This window comes from Aspergillus versicolor (genome assembly GCF_001890125.1).
Source record: "Aspergillus versicolor CBS 583.65 unplaced genomic scaffold ASPVEscaffold_2, whole genome shotgun sequence".
Taxonomy (NCBI): Eukaryota; Fungi; Ascomycota; class Eurotiomycetes; order Eurotiales; family Aspergillaceae; genus Aspergillus; species Aspergillus versicolor.
The window spans coordinates 2,291,757-2,313,929 of record NW_024467525.1 but is presented as its reverse complement, the minus strand read 5'-3'; the positions used below and the strand labels follow the sequence as shown (position 1 = coordinate 2,313,929).

General features: G+C 51.4%; 12 protein-coding genes across 12 annotated transcripts; 6 read left to right on the top strand and 6 right to left on the bottom strand.

The window, feature by feature from the left end:
* Positions 1–105: 105 nt before the first annotated feature.
* On the bottom strand, positions 106–1,512 carry ASPVEDRAFT_80289 (uncharacterized protein; the record flags this gene model as incomplete). The annotated part of the gene is made up of 1 exon (XM_040816843.1): positions 106–1,512. One exon carries the CDS (start codon positions 1,510–1,512, stop codon positions 106–108), a length of 1,407 nt encoding a protein of 468 aa, XP_040664416.1.
* A 1,416-nt stretch (positions 1,513–2,928) lies between these two features.
* ASPVEDRAFT_80288 (uncharacterized protein) lies at positions 2,929–4,260 on the bottom strand (the record flags this gene model as incomplete). Its single annotated transcript, XM_040816842.1, has 6 exons — positions 2,929–3,230; positions 3,288–3,362; positions 3,422–3,803; positions 3,859–3,963; positions 4,017–4,082; positions 4,138–4,260. The coding sequence occupies 6 exons, from the start codon at positions 4,258–4,260 to the stop codon at positions 2,929–2,931; spliced, it is 1,053 nt and encodes a 350-aa protein (XP_040664415.1).
* Positions 4,261–5,715: 1,455 nt separating this feature from the next.
* On the top strand, positions 5,716–6,682 carry ASPVEDRAFT_80287 (SDR family oxidoreductase; the record flags this gene model as incomplete). Its single annotated transcript, XM_040816841.1, has 3 exons — positions 5,716–6,178; positions 6,229–6,581; positions 6,641–6,682. The coding sequence occupies 3 exons, from the start codon at positions 5,716–5,718 to the stop codon at positions 6,680–6,682; spliced, it is 858 nt and encodes a 285-aa protein (XP_040664414.1).
* On the top strand, positions 6,656–8,092 carry ASPVEDRAFT_38162 (amidohydrolase family protein). The gene has a single exon (XM_040811641.1). It carries the CDS (start codon positions 6,951–6,953, stop codon positions 7,932–7,934), a length of 984 nt encoding a protein of 327 aa, XP_040664413.1. The 5' UTR covers positions 6,656–6,950; the 3' UTR covers positions 7,935–8,092.
* A 623-nt stretch (positions 8,093–8,715) lies between these two features.
* Positions 8,716–9,605, top strand: ASPVEDRAFT_38161 (uncharacterized protein; the record flags this gene model as incomplete). The annotated part of the gene is made up of 1 exon (XM_040811640.1): positions 8,716–9,605. A coding segment is annotated over exon 1 (355 nt), but the record flags the coding sequence as incomplete, so codon positions are not given.
* On the top strand, positions 9,537–10,646 carry ASPVEDRAFT_38160 (uncharacterized protein). Its single transcript, XM_040811639.1, has one exon. It carries the CDS (start codon positions 9,863–9,865, stop codon positions 10,574–10,576), a length of 714 nt encoding a protein of 237 aa, XP_040664411.1. The 5' UTR covers positions 9,537–9,862; the 3' UTR covers positions 10,577–10,646.
* Positions 10,647–10,804: 158 nt separating this feature from the next.
* On the top strand, positions 10,805–11,741 carry ASPVEDRAFT_80284 (uncharacterized protein; the record flags this gene model as incomplete). Its single annotated transcript, XM_040816840.1, has 4 exons — positions 10,805–10,855; positions 10,907–10,935; positions 10,995–11,493; positions 11,544–11,741. 4 exons carry the CDS (start codon positions 10,805–10,807, stop codon positions 11,739–11,741), a joined length of 777 nt encoding a protein of 258 aa, XP_040664410.1.
* A 341-nt stretch (positions 11,742–12,082) lies between these two features.
* ASPVEDRAFT_38157 (uncharacterized protein) lies at positions 12,083–13,342 on the bottom strand. Its single transcript, XM_040811638.1, has one exon. The coding sequence runs from the start codon at positions 13,204–13,206 to the stop codon at positions 12,256–12,258; it is 951 nt and encodes a 316-aa protein (XP_040664409.1). The 5' UTR covers positions 13,207–13,342; the 3' UTR covers positions 12,083–12,255.
* Positions 13,343–13,893: 551 nt separating this feature from the next.
* ASPVEDRAFT_38156 (WSC domain-containing protein) lies at positions 13,894–14,655 on the bottom strand. The gene has a single exon (XM_040811637.1). The coding sequence runs from the start codon at positions 14,474–14,476 to the stop codon at positions 14,165–14,167; it is 312 nt and encodes a 103-aa protein (XP_040664408.1). The 5' UTR covers positions 14,477–14,655; the 3' UTR covers positions 13,894–14,164.
* Positions 14,656–15,275: 620 nt separating this feature from the next.
* ASPVEDRAFT_25505 (bZIP transcription factor) lies at positions 15,276–16,731 on the top strand (the record flags this gene model as incomplete). The annotated part of the gene is made up of 3 exons (XM_040809786.1): positions 15,276–15,384; positions 15,407–15,436; positions 15,482–16,731. 3 exons carry the CDS (start codon positions 15,276–15,278, stop codon positions 16,729–16,731), a joined length of 1,389 nt encoding a protein of 462 aa, XP_040664407.1.
* Positions 16,732–16,896: 165 nt separating this feature from the next.
* Positions 16,897–17,671, bottom strand: ASPVEDRAFT_25504 (uncharacterized protein; the record flags this gene model as incomplete). The annotated part of the gene is made up of 2 exons (XM_040809785.1): positions 16,897–17,033; positions 17,104–17,671. The coding sequence occupies 2 exons, from the start codon at positions 17,669–17,671 to the stop codon at positions 16,897–16,899; spliced, it is 705 nt and encodes a 234-aa protein (XP_040664406.1).
* Positions 17,672–18,063: 392 nt separating this feature from the next.
* Positions 18,064–19,537, bottom strand: ASPVEDRAFT_123750 (uncharacterized protein; the record flags this gene model as incomplete). The annotated part of the gene is made up of 3 exons (XM_040806112.1): positions 18,064–18,498; positions 18,574–18,780; positions 18,833–19,537. 3 exons carry the CDS (start codon positions 19,535–19,537, stop codon positions 18,064–18,066), a joined length of 1,347 nt encoding a protein of 448 aa, XP_040664405.1.
* Positions 19,538–22,173: the final 2,636 nt, after the last annotated feature.

The window sequence follows — 22,173 nt, the reverse complement described above, 5'->3', positions numbered from 1 at the left end:
GTGCCTGGAACTATCCACTGGCGTTTATTACAACTTCATATACTAAATATTAACACTTGCAGACAAGGGCCGCTGAAACAACGGAAGACAGCGAGCAAAAATAATTCACGACTCCGCAAAAATCTGGCTCAACAACGGATCCTTAACAAATGCTTCATAATCCCCAGGCCTCAGCGTAATCGAGGCCTCCCACGGCACCGGCTCGGCGGGCTGAAGCTCCCTTGTTCGCTGGGGAAGCATAATACAAGCGCCAGGAATGAGTGAAAACCCGGACTCAAAATCCTCGATGTGGCCGAGTCCTGGCCCGAAATCTAGAGCAAAGACCTTAAGATGCCGCCAGCTGGTCATCACAACGTCTGCTGGCTTGCCCTCCATTTGATACCAGTCTCCGCTTTCAGCGACGGCAGCAGAGGCGCTGTAGCCGAGGGTTTCGTTGATGGACGATGTGACCCCGGTGCGGAGCTCAAGCGCAAGCTGTGCAAGGTGAATGAGGTCGGACTCCTCGCCCTGGCTTGTTTCCTCACTGTCCTTCCTGCAGTGAATGGGCCTCCAGATGGGGAAGATCATATTGCCTAGGTATGTTTCTGGTAGTGGAGGGTTGATGCGGCGGCGAAGATCTGCGACCATGAAAATGCTCGTTGGTTTGTCTTTCCCAGCTTGGTTGGGGTGCATGATTCTGTCAATAGAGATGCCCAACGCCGCGGTGATGATATCGTTGGAGGAGAACGGGTACGTCGGGTCAAACGGCTGTTTGAGCTGAGGAAGTCGCTTCGCGCACAGAGCCTTCAGGTGGGCTATTTTGTCTGGGCTGAATGTGACACGGTAGGTATCGGCCGCCGAGGATAAAACCGATTCCATAGCCCCCCACTGCTCGGTGGAAAAGTTCGAGTCGAAAGCCGGAGGGCCCAGTTCTACTGAATGGTCGAGGCGCGTCTCGCACTTGGAAGGCCAGTCCGAGACCTCTCTCCGATGTTCGATAGCAGTCCTCACGATCTCCTTGGTGATGGGCGTCCTGATAGACTCCGAATCTTCTGCGGCTGCGGCTTGACAACACTCGCTCAGTGCTTGGAGGACGACCCCTGCGCCGGAGCCGTCAAAGGCCATATGCATGAAAGACATCACCAGAGCGATCTTCGAAGGGAAGACGTTGACCTGGAAGCGCAGGACAGGTCGTTGCTGCGAGGCCGGGATAAACACCGGCAGAGCGAAATACTCATTTTTTGGGTGTGTGCAGAAATCCTCATTTCGATCGAAATACTTCACCGTCAACATTGGGACATCATGGGATGTGGTAGGGGAGTGAATGAAACCCCGAGTCTCAGGCTCACTGTGGCAAACGACATCTCCAGCAAGCCAGGGAATCTCTGTGACAAGCTTGTTTATTCCGTTTTGCAGAGTTCGGACAGCAGTACTAGGGTCATCGGTGTTAAAGTACAGCATGTACGGGAGGTACACCTTTGCCGTGATATGGTCGAGCGGCGTGAGGCCGATGGGTTGAGCAATTGATCCCATGTTGTTCACAATTAAATTGAATTGCAGACTTGAACAGGATCACGAAGACAAAAGTTCTTGGTCCTTCGAGGGGCCGAGGAGTGCTGGAGTCCTTGGTGGCGCTGATCACTGTCATACTCCAACCCCACGCAGGGCCGGCGCAACCCTAAATGCGACGATGGGTGAGCTGAACCCACCGCGGCACGCCTCAGGAAGGTCGGCTCGCTTGGCGATTCCGTTGCCCAGTTTTAGCTTAACTTCATCCTTCGGGCTGGCACAAGATAAGTCAGACGCGAAGTAGCCAATGCCATCCCTGCACCCATTGCACACTTCCTGCGCCACCATCGATGTTTTACCCCTTAGAGATGTCCTTCCTTTCTCGGCCAGTCGTATTATTTCAAGACTAGTTCAGTGTTTGATGTGATCTTCCCCGTCTGCATAATTGTCTGACATGTGAAAATTCAAACGGACCATTGCAGTTTGGGGGACATTGTATCCGTAATCTCCACAGTTGACTGAATGCTGTCCTTTACTAAGAGAGCCGCCACCAAAAGTGCGCACACCTCCAAGCACAGTTCATACTACAACATGACCAGGGTTGATTTCGCTTTGATTGTAGATGTACGACAGCAACAATCAAAATACAATGGGAGAAACTCAGTCTAACAGATCATGCCATTGGTTCAAGGCCTAACCAGATCCCGCCGAGATGATCGGATCTCCAGGCAAATATACTGGGTCCGTCTGACAAGATCGAATTTAGCTGATGCTACCCACTCTGACACGTAGGATGAGTGCGCAACTGCGACGCCCAATAATCTTGAAATGTATCAAGAGTCCTTGTATCTGCCAAATGGCTCTGATGATATCCCTGCCTCTGCATAGGCCGATGGATGTTTTAGCCGACCATCTGGAGTTCGACATGGAGTATAGACAAGTATAAAAACCGCAGCCACCCACGCAGCTTCTCCAACTGCTTTTCAAAACACATACCACTGCCCTAAATCAATAGTGCTCACCATTCGATAACGCCTTGCTGCAGTGTTTTTTTCTTCTGATAACCTTCCAGGCCTCCCACGGTCTCCTTCAGTGTCTAAGCACAGCCCTAGACTGCAGGCTGACTGCATCTGGGCTCATTCCTCCCAGGCCTCCCACCGCGCCGACTTTTCTAGCTGTCAGTTGCTCACTGACACCTGCACTGACGTGAGTGCTTACCATACTACAATGGTAGAAACAGTCATGGAGATAGTCAGCCCCCTACAGGCTCGTGATTCCAGAGTCGTCACACGCCAATAACAGTGCTTAGTCCGCACTGTCTAGAAAGACACATCTTACATTCCCAAAGGACCGTTCGTGGCCCTAGTTATGGTATAAACAAAAATAACTCCAGCCTAGAATCACATGCACCGGGTCAACATGGAATATATCCCCAAGAACTCAGGATTTGGATGTCGTGAATATCCTCTGCTCGCTTTCACTGGCTACACTGTCGCCATCTGCTCCCCTCTTAGGAAGAACCTTTTTACTCCAGCGACTCTGGCTACTCAATTGGTATCCTCCAGCGTTGCCTTGGCCGCCAGTCCACTCACGACTGCGAGACCGACTATACTTGCTGGTCTTTCTGCTACTATTCAGTCCAGGGATGAACTTGAATAGAATTCGCAGCGAAGGAAGAGATCCAGTTATCAGGCCAAGCGCATATTCGGTGTTCATTAGGATGAGGGGGATGGCCCCAGCGCCTGCAGTCGAAATTAGGGCTGCACTAGAATAAGGTAAATGATGAGGGAATTTCATACTGGTAAAATCTTTCGTATTCTCCTGGTAACCAAGGAGAGGGATACGTGCCAAACCGGCGGCACATGCAACGAACCCTATCAAAATACCCGGTCAGTTTCACATCCTTAAAAACATCTGCAAAGAGTCTCCATACCAAGCGCGAACAATCCCATAATAACTAGCCGACGCTGGACCGGCATCTGGAGCTTCCAGATCGTGGGCATGGGCATGACGATAATAACCACGTCTACCAAGAACATGAGAATCGCCTGATAAAGCTGGATGTTCATCAATGTCTTGGCTGTAAAGCACTTGTAATCCCCGTTTGCTGGCGGAGCGTAGGCTGCTTTAACAGGTCTGCATTGGAGGATCAGAGGCAGCTCGCCGGATATTGTCATCAGAACCATGAATATAATTGTGCCAATGCCGATGAGGCGGATGGCCTTTGTTGGGAATATCCGCATTATAAAGACTGTGAGGCTGGATTTGACGGCGAGGGCTACCCAGAGGTATGCGCATAGTGATATATACACAATCTAGCCTCAAGACTCAGTATATCCCAAGCAGTGAGACAAATTAGATGGTACTTACGTATTGCATAGTCGCCAGCTTTGCCGGTGGGACGGTATCCATATGGTATCCAATTCCATAGAACGTGACGGCCAAAGACAGAATTGCAAACAACACCACCATTATCTGTGATCGAGATGAGGATAGGGGGTAGACGAGAGCGATGGGAGTCAACTCACCAATGCAAGGATAACGAGGTAATCATCGAGACCAAATGATCGAGTAACAAATCTGCGGATATAGAGCTGTCCCGGTTAGCATCCTACAACGGCCAGTGTATTCGCGCTGAGTTGAACGTACTCTCGTGCAGCATACCACCAGCGCAACAGAAGTCACCGTTATGATGATGCCTCGGATGGTGTGCACCATCGGCGGAGCGCTCGATGGCAGCTTCGTCGGAACAGAGCCACCTGTGGCAGCCATTATGACTCTAGCCTGCCTTTCTGGTCAAATATCACGGTGGTCATGGGAGAATACAGACAATAGGATAGGAAATCAAGAGGTGCGACCCAGGAACCTGGCTTTGCAAGGGCCCAGGATCAATTAGCCCCGCGGGTGTCTTGACTATTAAACGCTCCCTCTAAGCGAGGCTTGTCTATGAATCCCTGGTCCCCCCATGTTCTTGCATGATTAGTCCCACGGAATGTGAGACTTCTAAAGATCAACAGTCAACGCCTCGGCAGCGAGAAAAGTAAACGACTAGCCCTGGAAAATAGGTTTCTTGGAAGGCTAAGTCTTCACGTAACAGCATATACCACAATATCCATGGCAGGGTTGCAGCATGCCACAAGAGGTCTTCAAGACGATTCCCAGTCCACTTGGTGCACGACGGTCCGTCAACGCGCATGATGGCCGTTTGAAACCAGAAACCAAGGACGTTTGGTACGAAGGAAAGCTCAGGGGCGCAAAACGTCCTCCAATAAAAATTACATAAATCTGCCGCTTTCCTGCCGTTGCCGTTCGCCACTTGCAGGGGTGTTGAGGATTTGGCAGCTCGCCGACCAGATTCCGACAGGATCAGGCAGGATACACTCGAACTAACTCCACGCTAGATTCCTGACACACCCAGAGTCTGGCCAAGTGGGCTCCCAGGGCAGGGATCGGAATCCTAGCTCGGAAGCGGCCCGAAAGGAAACGTACCTTCAACTAGCGTGCATGTCCGGTGCTTTTAGCAGACTTGAAGGGTAAAATCATGACTCGCTTGGGTTGACACTGAATTGACAGGTCATTGAATGCCTGTGAGGTCAAGTTGAAGGAGGTTCCTTGCTTCAGCTCAGTAAATAATCAAACTTAGAAATGTCATGCCCTCATACATCAACGATTGAACCACGTCGACTATCAGCGACGTGCATCAGACTTTAGGCATGCCATGTCCGATCCCATTGAAATTTAATTGCGAGTGGTAAACGATCGATCCTTCGCTTCAGCTCAGCTTGGCCGCCCTGCCGCGATCCGTTCCTTCAGCCCCCATCGAGTCGTCACCTGCCAACAACCAGCCGTGATTGCGAATGATATGATCGTCCGTTTCGATTTCTTGGGTCGCTTGGAATCATGTAAAACGCTCAGTCCATTCTCCAATCCGTCCTGACAGCTCCGCCGCGCTTGAAGACCCCCCACTGCAACCCAAGTCGAGCCCATCAAAGGCCAAAGCGAGGGCCCATCGGCATGACCGCAGCGGTTCAGTGGGTCGGTCCAAGCTCCCCAGGCTGGCTTTCTCTCCTCGGGATTCCGGAGTGGATAATTTTAAGGGAAGCAAAGACCATCTTGCTCTGTGGAGAAGAGAACAGCAGGGATTGAAGTGCTCGCTTGATCGTACCTGCAATCAATATCCGGGCCTTTCGAATTCGAACCCTTCAATATCTCTGGCAAACAAAAGCCATGGCTGCATCTAAATCCGACAAGCTTTTACCCACAGTACTCATCACCGGCTGCAGTGATGGTGGCATCGGGTCAGCGCTGGCAGAGGCCTTCCATGCCAGGGGGTTTCATGTTTTCGCAACCGCGCGTTCACTCCCAAAGATGTCGCACTTGGAGAACCTGGAAAATAAAACACTCCTAGAGCTTGACGTAGAGTCCCAGTCCAGTATCGACGCCGCACTGGAGGCCGTGGTCAAGCATGCGGGCAGCGAAGGAAAGCTGGACTACCTGGTCAATAATGCCGGGCTGAATCTGAACTATCCGGCTCTCGATACGGATCTTGCGTATGCGAAGAAGATGTTCGATGTCAATTTCTGGGCAATGGTGCATGTCACGCATACGTTTATGCCATTGCTGATTGCGTCCAAGGGGACGCTGGTGAACAATGCTTCGCTCGCGGGTGTTTTGCACGTGCCATGGGGATGTAAGACTGTCCCTTCCCTTTGTTTGAGCATCGTATTAAATTTGTATTAGCATTCTACAATGCTTCGAAGGCTGCTGTGCGGATGTACAGCGAGGTACTTCGCCTTGAGGTTGCGCCCCTGGGTGTGAAGGTTATAACCATCATGACTGGAATCGTTGCGACCAATATCTTTTCGAACGCCCCTCACGATGCTCTTCCTAAGAACTCGTATTACAAGATGGCCAATGAGGACATCGCAGTGCTGGCTAGCGGCGAGAAATATGCTGACTCGGCGATGCCACCGGATGTATATGCGAAGGGGGTTGTTAATGATGTGCTCGGCGGGTATAGTGGAATGACTTGGAGAGGAAAGGTGGCTTCAGTGGGGTGGTTTATACATTCATACTTTCCCACATGGCTGACAGTGAGTTTCCTCTTTGTTGCTGCTGCAATATGATCAATGCTGATAGTCCTGGATGGTAGGATCTTGGAGTTGGTTTCGGCTCAGGCCTGGAGAAGCTGTGAGACTGCCCTTTGTGGGCTCCCATGTACATATGAACAATCCTGTATGATATTCAATGAGTTGTATCGGCAATCAGTTTATTGATTACCGTGCTCTGGTTTTGAGATAACACTCGGAGTATTCGGGAATGGCTTCACGACGGTCTCTCGGTCTTGGCGGAGTTAACCCAAATATCCGAAGCCAACATTTATATAAATCTCACTCCCTCCGGTCCATTCCTACCAAATCTAAGACCCCACACCCAACTTGATACAATCCACCTTAATAATAATGTCGAAAGCCACAAGACCAATCATCTCACTCGAGGAACATTTCCTCTCTCGCGCCGCCAGCGCATCCCCAAACCCGCGCAACGAGGGCTTCCGAGCCATCCCAGGCCTCTATGAACAATTCACCGAGCTTGGACCTAAGCGGATTGCCGATATGGACGCTGGTCAAGTTACAATGCAAGTTATCTCCCATGGACCGGGTGACTTGTCCCCCGCCCAGTGCCGAGATACGAATAACCAGCTCGCGGAAGCTGTGCGCTCATATCCAGGCCGATTCGCGGGGTTTGCCGAGTTGCCAATGGATAAACCCGAGGAGGCAGCAAAGGAACTATACCGGACATGTTCTGGGAAGTCGGATGGGATCAAGTTTGTCGGCGCCCTAGTAGACAGCCATACAGAAGAGGGACTGTACTACGACGGTCCCGAATTCGACATCTTCTGGAGGGAGGCGACGAATCTCGACGTGCCAATCTATATCCATCCAACTTGGCCGACAGACAAGCTCGTTACGGCCTATCAATCGCCGAATCTGCCAGAGAGCGTAACGACGGCGATCCTTGCATTCGGCTTCGGCTGGCATAGCGACGTCGCGATCCATATCTTGCGACTGTACGCAGCGGGTGTGTTTGACCGGTTCCCTACGTTGAAGATTATCATCGGGCATATGGGCGAGATGGTTCCCTATATGCTTCAGAGGATTGAGCGGGTTTCATCGCGGTGGGGGAAGAAGAGGTCTTTTCGCGAGGTGTGGGATAGTAACCTGTGGCTGACGACGAGTGGAAACTGGGCGCTGGACCCGCTGGCCTGTATTCTGCGGAATACGAAACATGAAAGGATTTTGTATAGCGTGGATTACCCGTTTGCAAAGAGCCCTGATGGGTTGAAGTGGCTGCATGAATTAGAAGAGAGTGGGATGGTGAGCGCGGACACATTGGAGGGTATTCGGTGGAAGAATGCTGCCCGGCTATTGAAGCTGGACATATAATCAACCCCTTAGACTTTTCAAGAAATCAAGTTTTAAGTAGATCAGTTGTGTTCGCGTCTTTTATCCCCGGCATAGCAATGTCTATGTTGAGTAATGTATTAGACACTGTAGTTACGTAGCACTAACGAATGCAGGACATTGTCTTCCACTGCGCGATAGCTCAATGCGATGAGCTCCAAGAGAATCCGCTCTATTCCGCCTCAATGAGCTGCTTTCCTAATAGTCGACCCTATATAACACCATCTGCAATCGTCGTGGACGTGGTCCACTTGTAAACTGTTCAGTTAGGGCTACCCGGCAACCTGTACGGATACCGGAGTGCTATTGAAGTGGGTAGTGGGGTCCCTATGGTGGGTTAACAAACATGTACCACGCGTGTAACCACACCCGTTCGTAATCGGCTTAGAGGACAAAGAAGCGGGCTCCGTTGCCTTGAATGTGGCTAGCTGGGTGGAATGCTAGTGCTACAAGGCCAAGGAATGAAGCAGATGCAGTGGCCGCCATGACAGGGTCAAACTGTTCGTAAACAACGACCTAGCCAAGTACGGGAAATGGGAAGAGCGAGAACGGGGATTTAACTTTTGATCTGCCGGCTTGGCTCGACCCATTCTGGCGGCATCATGCGGATATCATCAACCCTATTCTCAATGATAGGGCTGAGTCCCTCCATAACGGACCGGTAAAAACCGCGGACATCGACCTCCTATCTCGAATAGCCCTCTAAGAGCATGACACTTGATCCTGAGACCTCACCGCCGGGAAATACTGAACAACGACAGGCCCGCCTCCCAAAGACCCGTCGATCGGAGATCTCTCCTTGCGTCGATCCTGGTCCACATTTTTCCTCCGTAGCCTGAAATTCGTTCGATTCGCGAGGCTACACCCCTATTCCGGCAAACTCCTCACTTGTAGGTGGAACTGAAGGCCCAAGGGTAGCCAGCACTGTCCCAATACGTGGTGGTTCTTTCATGGTTGAAGGCCCAATCTAGCGTCACCGCTGTTGCTCATCCGTCGATCTGGCTGGGTGTGAATTGGCATTTGGCGAACTGAAAAGGCGCAATCTTTCCCACCCCGAGGGCTGTCACACCTGCATCTCTGCGGGGTGAATCTGTGAGGTCCTACAAATTATTTCCCAAGACCATTCTCCGGCTCTGATCTAGCTCATCCAGCTTCAGTGATTCACCATGAGCACAACGACTGAAACCAAAGGCCAATACAAGAGGGACCTCCCAAATCGTGACAACACGACTGTTGACGATGCGCCCGAGGAATTCCCAGACGGAGGGCTACAAGCATGGTCCGTGGTCTTCGGCTCATGGTGTGGTTTTCTGCCCTGTTTCGGCCTCATGAACACCACCGGTGTGTTTACGGACTGGCTTGCGACGCACCAATTGAGCAATTATTCGCGCTCCGATATATCCTGGATTTTCAGCATTTATATGTTCTTCCAGTGGTTTGGGGGTGTTCAGATCGGTATGCCCCTGCTGCTCACCTGCTGCCCCGGTCCCGAGGCCGTGGGCTTGGAATCCTGCGATATAGAGTAGGGATTGACATTCATGATTCATTTCCTTAGGACCGATATTCGATCGCTATGGTCCTAGGCACCTTATGGCTGCAGGCACGATCGGTCTCACGGGCGCTGTGATGGCGTTTAGCGTTTCAACAGGTAGCTCTAGCTCTCTTATTTTCTTTAATTTTCCATCCATACTGACCAGGCAGAATACTACCAATTCATTCTCAGCTTCGGTATACTCGGTGGCATATCCGCATCCCTCCTTTCAAATCCCAGCATCTCAATCATAAACCACTGGTTCTACAAGAAGCGTGGAATAGCCACCGGTATCGCCGTCACATCCGGCGGTATAGGGGGGATAATATTCCCCCAGATCTTCAATGCGCTCACGGTAAAGGTCGGATTCGGGTGGGCGATGCGCACAATCGGCTTCATCGCGCTCTTCTTCTGCAGTCTGGGTTCAATCCTGCAACGTTCTCGGCTGAGCCGGGCTAAAGCCAAGACGAATCGCAAAACAATCAACCTGCGTGACTGTGCCGACCCCTCGTTCAGCCTGACGGCGGCAGCAATTATCTTTGCGGATATCGGAGCCACCATCCCGCTAACATATTTGACTTCATATGCGCGGGCGAAGGGGATGGGCGTTGATATGTCGTATGCACTCATGTCGATTCTCAATGCGACGAGTATCGTGGGACGGCTGGTTCCTGGCTACGCGGCGGACTGGGTCGGGCGGTTCAACACGATGATTGTGACGGCTTCTGTGTCTGCGATATTAACTCTGGCATTATGGCTCAAGAGCGGGTCGAACCACGGGGCTATAATCGCGTTTGCAGCGCTGTTTGGGTTCTCTAGCGGATCGGCGATTAGCCTCTCGCCTGTTTGTGTTGCTCAGATATCCAAGACGGAGGACATTGGGAAACGGTTTGGCACTATCTATACGTTTGTCGCGATTGGTGTTCTCGTTGCCATTCCCATTGCTGGGCAGATCCTTGAGGCGCAAAGTAATGGCGATAATCAGGTATATTGGGGGCTCGTTGTGTTTTGTGGCGTGGTGTATATAGCTTCGGCGGTGTTCTTTGCAATTGCAACGGGGGTATCCACGGGGTGGAAGGCGAAGATATTTTAATATGAGGGCAGATAACCATAAACAAAAATAGACTTGTTTGGCAGGGATTGGACTCGGTGAAGCGTCTCTTGCGTGGTGGGAGCTGTCAGATCCATGGAAGGGGTGGCAGGCCACAGCTGGTTCCCCACCATGCATGTTGACGTGACCCGCTCGTGTAACACAGCAACCTGTCAGTGTCTTCGCCATCATGAGTCCATCTTTCTTTCATCACATTAACTACATCCCAAGATGCCTATGAAGTGCGATTCATCTTCGGCCATCTACGCCGTGCTCGTGCTGGTACGTCAGATGTAAATAAACTATATAGTCATTGTCACTAACTCTTTGAAGGCCTCTATACTCTCTATAGTTCTCGGAGCGTATGTTCAGCCCAAATGCTTTTCCCCAGCTTCATAACTAACGACATTTCTTATCAAAGGCTCGCCTGGGCACAAACAAGCGGCATCTTCCTCCCCCTCCCCACCTGGATCCCAGCACTCGCAACCCTCCTCCCAATCCTCACACCCCTTGCCTTCGCAGGAACACGCCTTCTTTTCAACACAGCATCTCATAGACTCACCCACCCCATCCAGATCCTCAACCACATACACACAATTCTCCTAACCGCCATAGCAACAATCGCTCTCTCCTACATCTTCCCAGGAAACATTCTATCGTGCCACCTCGAGCAGCAATGGCAAGCATATTTCCAAAACAAGGACGCACATGCAATCCGCATGATCCAGGACCAGTTCCGGTGCTGCGGACTGCGCAGTATCCATGACCGTGCCTGGCCATTCAAGGGTCATGGTAATGAGGACGACGCCTGTGAATTGCAGTTTGGATATAGACAAAGTTGCTTCGTGCCGTGGAGGGGTGTGCAGGAGGGGACGTCGTGGATGGTTTTTACTGCAGTGCTTGGGATGTTTCTTGTTAAGGTGGGTCTTTTGCCTACCGTATCTGCAGTATTGAACTTATTATATTATAGATCGGGTTTGCACAGCTTTCGAGCCGTCGGGCTAGCTGGATGAGCTCCCAGTTCTTGGGGAGTGAGCGGGATCGCCAGCGGATTACTGGACCTGGGCTGGAGGAGGGGGATGATAATACAGAGACCGATGGGGAGGCGAGGAGGACTATGTTACCGCATTCTAGACCTGGTCATGGAAATGTGTGGGATGGGGATTGAAAAATTCCATTCTTTCAACCTGACACGAAGCCCTATGCTTGCCCTTGGATATGGGCTACTCAATGACTTGACACGAATTGGTGTCGCCCAAAAGCGATCGACTATATCTTGGTTTCCCAGCCATTTGTACAAAACAGGAAATAAATATTAGAATGGAATAACACAGTTGCCTTTCCCTCCACTGCTACGCTACCCCTGAATACAAACTTCGCCTCAAAGCTACGAACGATCTGATGTGAGCTCGAGTTTCCCGAATTAGGTTGGATGGCCGCAGTGCTGACGCAGTAGTAGGAGCCCAGGGAAGCCTAAAATGGAACAGGTTGACAGAACTTGGAAGGTGCCCGAGAGGACGGGATTAATTGTCATTCCTTAATCGTTCATTGGACATGAAGATTTGTGGCCCGTGTTAGTTGGGATTACACCTAACTACAACGATGAATACACAGTGAGAATATCCCACCCCAGATGGAGTAAAACGCAGCGCTCAAATCACATCTTAGAAATTAATCCACACTCAAGCAGCCGCAATTTCTTTCTTGAACTTTTCAGCAACAGGCCCATAGCTTCCAGTGTGTACCTCCCAAAGTAGTCCCGGGCCAACAGGCGTCCACCCAAGCTCCTGAACCGCCTTCTTGTTCGAAGCACGGTTCCTGATCCCAATAAACGCAGCCAAAAACGGTCCCCAGCGCGCAACTGCATCGTCAGGGGTAATAGACCGTGCAGGAACCTTTACAAGCTCGCTGACTGCATTCGCCATGGCCTTGTAAGTGGTAGTGGTGTGACCGGTGCCATTGAAGACATCCCCGGCCTTTGCATGCTTAGCGGCAAGGAGGTATAATTTCGCGGCATCATCGACGTATACATCCGAGAAGCAGTACTCGCCATCGCCAATGTACACAGCCTCGCCGGATTTAAGAGCAAGCTTGATCAGTTGCGCCGCGAAGCCGGTGGAGTTGCTGCGGCCGTAGACGTATTGTGGGAGACGGATGCAGACGACGCGTACGTCCTTGGAAACCAATGAGAGTGCATGCTTCTCGGCGACGTCGCGGTTGCCGAAAGTATGTTCAGCCTGGGGTGTTGTTTCGTCGGTTTCGCCGCCGTTGGGGTCTGCTTGCACGCCTGCAGTGCCGTTGGTGACGATGAGGGGCTTGCCGGTTCCTTCGAGGCCCTTGGCTAGGGCGCTGACGGCGGCGATGTCGAGGTTGACGAGGTCCTGGTAGGGCTTGGAGAAGTCGTGGTCGAAAGCGAGGTGGAAGACAATGTCGGCGTTTTTGCTCTCTTCGGTGAGAAGCTCGGCGCTTTTGAGGTCGCCGCGGACAGGGGTCGCCCCGAGAGACTGCAAGAGGGCGTCACCTTCTTCACGACGCGAGAGACCACGGACGTTGTATCCTTCTTTGACGGCGAGTTCTGTGACAACACGGCCAATATAGCCTGTTGCGCCGGTGATGAAGGCCTTTTGGGACATTATGCGGAGTAGGTGACTGCAGGATTGAGAGCTGATATGTTGAGAGCTGATATGAATTGTTGGACGTAATTAAAACTTATTGACAGAGGGGTTAAGGGACTTCATGAGCATCTGATTCCTTCTTATAGAGAAATAGGACTGACTGTGTTGCACAAAGAGCGAGCAGTGAAGGGGGGCGGAGATTACGGACTTAGCATGCATCTTATTGCGGCAGCGCCGACCAACTAAAGTTATCCCACTGGATGCGCTCACGACCTCGGTGCTAGCTGGAGTTAATGCAGAATATGCTAGAGAGTCTCGCTTATAAATGTGGTTGGAAATAGGGCCTGGCATCATGGATGCAATTTGGGGATCTCGCTCTCTGCGTCTTCTTATGTCCGGAGGCCACTAACAGGTGGATGGACACCCACGACGACAATTTACTACTCCGTAAGCCAGATTGTGAAACTGCGAGCTTACGCTTGACTAGACCACAGCAGCCCGTTTATTCACGGGTGTCGCCGATGGTTACACGATCGAACGACTGCTACGCAACATTGGGTGGTTGACACGCCAATTCGGCGGGTTTACGACATGTTCATTGGAAGAGGATATCCAAGTTCGGACTCTCGGAATCCCGACAATTCGGCGATAATTTTGACCAGGGTGTCATAACTTGGAACTGAAATAGCAACGGGATTCAAAGTCCACAGTATATATTATTCCAACGGCTCTAGTGACGTGCTCTCATACCGTATTCTATGGTCCTAGCTTCAGCATGGCATCTATATAAGGAATAGAGTAATTCTATATCTATTCCCCAGTCTCACAATCTCTAATTGCACCCAACACGCAGCGTTGGCAAAATCGTGGGAGCCATAGTAAGCGAAGATGCTGTCGCCTCTCGTTCAATTCCATAGCAACTAAGCGCACCGTGGCCACCACCTACCATGCAATGAACTGATCAATACCTTTTTTTTCAAGGCCGTAAAAGCGGAAACTCACAAATATCATGCGGATATCCACCACAAGGCAAGTTGCATGCTCCGGGGTCTAGCTCATCCTGCCAGCTAGGATAATCAAGGCCGCACCAGCATTCGGTGCCGTTCCGGAGGCCCATGATCGTATCACCGCGCCGCATGCAGTTCATCCTGCAGAGTCCAACGCTCTGGAATGGCGATTGGCCTATGTTGTCTAGTTCGTTGGAGTCGTAGCAGCCCAGGTATCGAAGGGCGTTGGTGGCTGTTACTGTCGATGCGAGGAATGTGATGGTATATTTCAAAAGAGGCATTTTATAGATCTGTATACTCCGGCTGGGTTGATGATGCTGTCAGGCTTTGCTGTGACGAAAGTGAGACAAAGACACACGAGAGCTGTGGGGCGATCTTCAAGGCTTCAGCCTGCTCACTGGAAGCATACTCCGCCATTCATCGTCCGTCATTTGTCGAGAGGAAACAATATGAAAATTCATCCACATATAGACAAGTGAAGTTTTGGGCACCCATCACGGCAAATCGAGGCGATTTTGTCGAACATCAGGCGCGGTGGTTGCCAAACGGATCTTGGCTCGCCTCAATGTTGTACCCTTCAAATTCTATACAACGTGAGATATACTGGGATCGGAATAAGGCGATCGAAGCAGCATATTAAGCTTCACCAAGAACCGATGGGAGCCTTAACTCTTCTATGTTAAATACCTCGCCAACCAAGACGATGTTCTCGAATAGAAAGATCAATTCCAACCCACAAGACTCTCGGTGGGTTCAAAGGATGCAGTCAAAGCATGTCTAGCAGGAACCTTAGCAGGCGTCAGGCACTCCCACTGTCTGTGTAAATTGATATCACCCCATAAAATATCATATTTAATGAAGACAGAAATAATCAAATTCAACTATATGGCCGTATATTTGTGGAGAACAGACAAAGAAAGCCAAAGTGGGCCAGAGATCGAAGTGACTTGTGTCGATCGGGTCGCCCAGTCTTTGTGGCTGACATCAGCCGCCAGTTATCCTCCCCGTCACCACGTCTCCTGCGTCTGCCTGTCTCACACTACTTGAATCGAGCCTCGAGTTGCCCAGTGTTCAGATACAATGCCTCCGCGAAAACAAACCGAAAGTACAGGCAAGGGGAGGCGGAAGCCTGTGCGCCGTGACCCTGAGAAGAGGCGACAGCAGAACATCCAAGCTCAGAGAAGATATCGTAAGTACACGCCCTCGAACAGATACCCACCCTCGATCAATGCAGGCAGCACGTGAGTGCAGCAGTTTTGTGTGGCCAATGCTTATTATTGGTCTAGGACAGAAACTCCGTGAGCGTTTGGATCGGCTCGAAGCGCTCGCTGCACAGAATCAGGGCAGCGGTGCTCTTTCAGTGGCTCCATCTACAAGTCCATCATCTGGGACGGGAGTATTGTGCAGTTCGACTGCCTCTCCAGGCCATAATATCCCCCCAGATATCCCGGTGCTTCCAGCTTCTAACTCATCAACTCTATCCACGGGTAGAGACTGTGGACAATTTTATCCTCAGCTCGAGGTTACCCCATCGGATCTGGGCTTGTGGGACCCTTCGGCATATAACCCACTAGCAAATGATCCGGCAATGCTTAGTATGTGGGATTCCACTACATTATCTTTGCAGCCAAACGACACCCTTTGGTATCCGACGCCAAACGATCAACAATCAAACTCTACACAGTCAGATGAAATTACATGGGACCCTATATCTCATGGTCTACATAGTTCTCTATCCTCGCCAGCAGTATCAAATGTTTCTAGATCTAAAGTACTGAGCAACTGTTCGCTCCCTTCCACCAAGATACACAACGACCCGCTAGGTTTATCCTGGACGACCACAGTCCACTGTCGCTGTTCGAAACCGCACTTCCAAGTCCAATCTTGTCGCTCACACAACTCTGCCATAGGTCGGGTTAAGATACTCACGGTGGAACCGAGTTCACCTATCGCAGATCCATACGCCAACAATCTTCGGGTTGACCAACTCTGCACACTAACAGCCCTATACTCGATCGCAATGCATATCGAAATATCCCAAGACGTATTATGTAACGATGACTTGCGCTCCCCATTCTTCCAGTCTAGTGCAACATTCGAAGACGCGCTGGGTAAAACAAACATGGTTACCGCGGTTAAGAAAAGGTTCAAAACATTAAAGCCCGATATGAGACCGACCCACGAACAAATCACCATCGATCATCACCCATATATTGATATCATTCCCTTTCCGGGACTCCGGAATAACCTTATCAAGCACCAGGGAGAATTTAACGAGGATGAATTCTTCTTGGACTTGGTTACAGGGCTAGTGTGCTGGGGAGGCGCAGGAGCTCGGGAGAGAGATCAAAATGCCTCTGCTGGGAAGGTCTCTACAGGCACGCCGTGGGACCCTCGCAGCTGGGAGGGCCAGCAATGGTTTGTACAAAAGTACTGGAATTTATTAGGTGGTGAAGAGGGGGACCTTGTTAGACAAACCGAGTGGTGGCGCAATATGAGAGGGGATGATCCACTGGATATAGTAGAGGATATATAACTGTCAGAACCGTTGGGTATTGAATGCTGGCTCAAACATGCTCAACGAGCGAGTTTTGATGAGTTATTAACATAATATAATTCCACTCCTATCAAACTCCAATCTGGAAATTTTGTCAGCACTGCAGTAATAAGACTACAAGCAAGACAAGCTTACCTCCAGTCCTTAATCCTTCCACTCATCCCTCCCAAGCCTCACAATATCTGCCTGCTCCAAAACCCAATACTTCGACGGCGCTTTCCCCTCCTCTGCAATCCTCGCTGCAGCCACAGCTGCCCGCCCAATAACCCTCTGATCCTGACCTACAATCCACATCAGCACCACAAACCCCATCCAGTTGCGCACAAGACATAGGAACAGATAAATACATACCTACCCAGTCCTGCGCCCACTGCCCAAAAAAGCTTAACCCCTCAACTAGCCTCTCCAAAACCGGCGCCTTCGAATTCTCCCCACGATTAATAATCATGCCCGGCCTAAGCACAATGGCATTCTGAAACCCCATCTCCCGAATCGCATCCTCAACCCCGATCTTCATCTTCGAGTAGGGCACATACTTCGACAAGGAGCCCCTCGTCCCGCCACTCGACACAAACACAAACGTCCGCGCCCCGGCCTCTTTCGCGGCCTGCACGGTGTCGATTACCAGGTCGTGGTCGATTTTCCATTGATTCGCTGTTCCGCCCGCTGCGGCGCGGGTGGTCCCGATTGCGTTGTAGACTATGGATGGCGGTGGGGTAATTGTTTTCAAAGTTGAGGGCCATTTTGTGGTGTCCTTTTCGAGAAGAGGTTGTAAGTGTGGTGATTCGGCTGCTGGTGCTCGGCGTGAGATCGTTGTTACTGTTCCAATTGTGGATGATGAGGGGGTTGCGAGGAGTGTAGAGAGGATTTGGGAGCCTACGGCGCCGGTGCTACCGAATATTGCGGAGTTTGTTGTCATTTTGTCTGGTTTATGTTCTTTTGTACTGGTGTTTGGTGTTGGAAAGGGAAATGTCTTAAATTGATGGGGAGATTTGGATGGTTGGTGGTTTTATACACGGGTGGTCGCTGGTGTAACCAACCAACCCTAAATCGGTGGCTGACGTTATCACTATTTCCCTCCTTTGTGGCTTTCTCAGCCACTACGATGTACTGTGCCGATGGCCCGGGGTTAAATTATAGATTTATTTATATTCATATTTATTCTAAGTAAATAGACACGTCGACGAGGCTGCTATCATGAGTGCCAACACCATATATGCAGGAAGGCTTCTATTCAAACAGTGACAAAAACAATCTATATACAGGTCACTACAAGCACATCATATTCACAAACACCTATTCTCACCAACACTACAGTGAAGCATTTTTCGCATCCCCTAACCCCCTCCCCAGAGTTTCTTTCGCCTCCCTGCACATCCCAGCCACGTCTGCGTCCGTAATGATCCCGTTCCGGTAATTAATCGCTTCCTCGATCTTGCCAAAGTCCCTACCCACGCCTTCCGCGCGCCATTCGTAACAGTCGCCAATAAACCGACTACTCTGTACAAGCCACTGCGTGCGCTCCCTTCGACTTGCGTCGAAGACAGCCAAGACGTCTTCGAGATCGCTATGGCTGCGGACGCGGGGGTCCGAGAGGAGAGTCGCAAGGACGGCGGTATCCTCGAGGCAGAAGCCGGCGCCGGCGCCGTGGTGCGGGGATGTAGCGTGTGCTGCATCGCCGGAGATGGCGATGCGCTTCTTGAAGAATGTCGGGACGGGGTGTTCGGCTAGGTCGAAAATTGCCCACTGTGGGGATGGCTGTTAGTATTGCGCTTGCATTATCCAAGTAGGTGGCTTATTGGAAGATTGTATGGGACATACTATGCTGAGCTTTGGATCGCATAGCTTGAGGAGCTTGGTGACGTTGGGTCCATAACCGCCAAAGTCGCGGAGCGCTTCTTCGCGAGTGCCATCGCGGGTCAGACGGGGGTACTCTTTCCAAGAGTCGGGGGTTGTGTGGAAGGCGACGACGTTGAGTGTTTTGCCGGCATTGACGGGGAAGGTGAGCATGTGGTTGTTGGGGCCCATCTATATATGTTAATATAGGTACTTTTCACTGGGATAGCTTTGGTTTACGTACGTGCATGCATGAGTTAGAGGCGAGTTCTTCCCCAATAGCCTCAATCGCCTTGTCCATCGGCACCAGACCACGGTAGGCGTACTTGTGGGAAAATGATGGGTGAGCAGATGGGTGGTTATCCCCAGCAATAAACTGTCGCACCCTCGATTTGATCCCGTCGCATCCTATCACCACGTCTGCCTCTCCCTCCGCTCCATCAGCGAACTTTAGCACGAGCTTCCCATCGCTAGATCGCTCCTCGATGCTCTCAAGCCTCTTGTTGAACTCCGCAATCTCATTGGGGACGAGTTTCACCAGTTCATCTAGGAAGTGCGCGCGGTGGACACCAGTCTGGCCGAGACTGTTGGTAATTGTGAAGGCGATATTCTGTCGCTTTTTATCGTTCCCCCCCGAGGATGCACTGTATTCTGCTTCATTGTGGGTGTATCCGTCGAGATAGTCGAACCATACCTTCTCCTTGGCTGGCCATAAGTTCTGTGTGCAGACTTTCTTGAAGGCGTCGTATATCCCGGAGTGGCAGAGCTTCATTGCCTCAACAGCATTGGGCCCAAAGGAGACTCCCGCGCCGACCTCCGCAAAAGCCGTCGCTTGCTCATAGATACGGACGGAGATACCACGGTGGTGGAGGGCGATGGCTAAGCTTAGGCCTGCGATGCCGCCTCCAACGATGGCAACGTGGAAGGGTGATGTTTTAGCTGGGCTCATTGTATGGGAGTCTAGACGCCTGTCTCTATACAGTCGAGAAAGAGAGGCGGAAGCGGGCGACAAAGCTGACCATCGAGCTTTTATCTATCGTTGATTACGACTTTGCGGGACAAAGATCGAAGCCATGGAGACCTTGGGCAGTCGAATCGGAACCCACCAACGGTCGTCGGATCTGGGGAAGGCCACACTTGCCCCCGGCAGACCCTCATCGGATGCGGGACACGGCCCTCGCGGATAACCGGCAGATGCTTTGCTCTTACGCAGCCGACAACTCGCCAGCTCAGATGGGTGAATCCTAATTAAGCTACATTTTTTGGGGCGCTGGCTGGAGCATCGGTTCAATATCGGTGCCACCCTCCGCCAGCCCTGTCTGGGGGTTTCCCGGAACCAATGCACACCATTGCATCGGCTATCAGTACACCGTATAATAAGGCTCATATGCTGCATACTTCAAAGACAGCAAGCAAACCGGGGCACATTATCTTGAGGGTTATCGCGATCAAGGCCACTGGTGAGATTTGATGTCTCCTAGGTTCATGCACGCCCCAGGGTGTCCATCCGAAAGCCATCAGAGCGGCGGATTCCATTCCGAACCCGAGTTACGACTCATAGCTCCGGAATTGACTCCGAATGCCCAATCGTATTTTAGCAACCACGAATCCATCCCAGAACTCCAGGGCCTGAAGAGAGGGCAAAGAGGCTGGCATGATAACGGCCGCCTTGGCTTATCCGGGGAACTCCGGCAATTGGGTGGAAGTCGGCCTTCTCCATACAATCATTGAACAACTGGACAACAGGAGAAATACTAGCGGGACACTGTATGCACTCCAATGCGCTGGGGATTGCATCGACACTTCTCTCGAGAACTACCAATCAGAATACTTTTGCACTGCAACCAACCCGGAAGGGTAACTGGCCGGACAATTGCCCGCCGCAGGTTAAACCGGGCCAGACGAAAAAACCCGCAGTTTCCCCAAACCTTGGCGAGCAGTTGGGGCGGCATTTTGTCTGCGAGAAACATGCGACCTGCAGTAATCTAGGCCTACATCAGGAATTGCCTAGCACCTAGACAAGCTGGATTGATTCCAACACTGGAGGCTGTGTCTGCATCCGATGGGGTTCTTTAAAGGAAACCCCAACCCGTGGCCCGCCGAAATCGATGCCTTCTCCGCACGACGCTGAAACTCTAAAACCTGGAAGTTGGAACAAATCCATGTCGGTGAAGATTTTTCATTATTGCGTGGGCGTGTGTCCATCGGGAGACGGTATCTAGACCAAATCATCGCCAGGGGTTTGCCTACGGAGGCTGTCTTGACACAGCCAACCAGCTATCGGAAGCTGAGGTATAGAGTACGGATGAGCTTGTGAAATCGTTCAATGCAGGTGATCGGTGAGCAGCGAGCACAGACAAGCAACCAAAGCTCTTGGTGTGACTTCTCCAAATTCGAGGCGGAAGACACGGCAACCAGCTTTGTTTCGCTTAAGGACGAATTGGGCATCAACCCCTCCCGTGCAGTGGACTGGACGCGATAGTAGTGTGATCCCGAGGCACCACTAACGGGCAACGACCTCCCCTCGCCCGCTGGGGATCTCTTTCACCTCGAGCATGTTCCATGGGGGGCAGAAGGGGCCCCTTTATTCACATTGGGGAGATCCATGGAATGGCTGCCTCAAATTTCAGAAGCAGGAGAGAGCGTCGAGTTTGCCACAGGCTGATCCGTCTTCCTTCGTTCCTTCCCAGTTCTGCACTTCCATGTTCTCCATGTTCTGCGCTCCTTCCGGATTCTCGACGGTTGACTAAGCATTGCCCCACCCCACGGGAAGAAGGAACCAAAAAGTGGCGTTGAGCTAAGCTGAAATTTCACCTCTAAGCCAAAAGAAAGTTGGAGCTCCCAGCTCTGGGTTGGTCGCATGGAAGCTCAGAATTGCTGGAGCTGGGGAGAGCTGGGAGGGGGAGGGGGAGGGGCACCACCTCGCACATGGCCTTTTACCCGGCTTTCCATCGCCCAGTCGCCAGGAAACGGCAGAAAAAGTGAGATGACACCATCGTCAACATGCAGTTCTTCGTTTGCCGTCTTTCATAGGTTCATATCCCCCAGTCCAAATGCAAGGTCGCAACGACGAACTTTTCAGCTGATCATGCCGGAGCTTCTCGAGTCCATCTTGCTGGGCTCCACCGGAGTACCCGAACCGCTGGTCAGGATGACTAATAGTGTATTGTACGATACAGGTCGAAAGGTTAAACTACCAGGCTCAAGCTTGAAACCTTTCCAGACTTCGATGAGAGTCTTGGTTTCCCCTCGCACTGAACCCGGTTTAAGCCAATCATTGCATTCAACTCAAGAGAATCTCCATCAGCGGCCGTGGGCATGTCGGGAGACTGCTGCAGCTTGTGAGTTCCGGCGCACTGACTGTTACAGTACGGTCAGGTAAAGCTTGCGGTCCGATGCTACCGAAGGGAATGCAAGTGTCAGACTGGAGTCCGTCGCAACGTTGCACGCACAACCAAGGCAGCTCGGTGAGCTCACAGGGCCTCATGAAGTGAAATACAGAAACAGCCCAATCGTTATTGCGATATGGCAAAGTCCAAAAGGATGCAAAACAAGAAAACATGACCAGAGCAGCCCGCAATACGT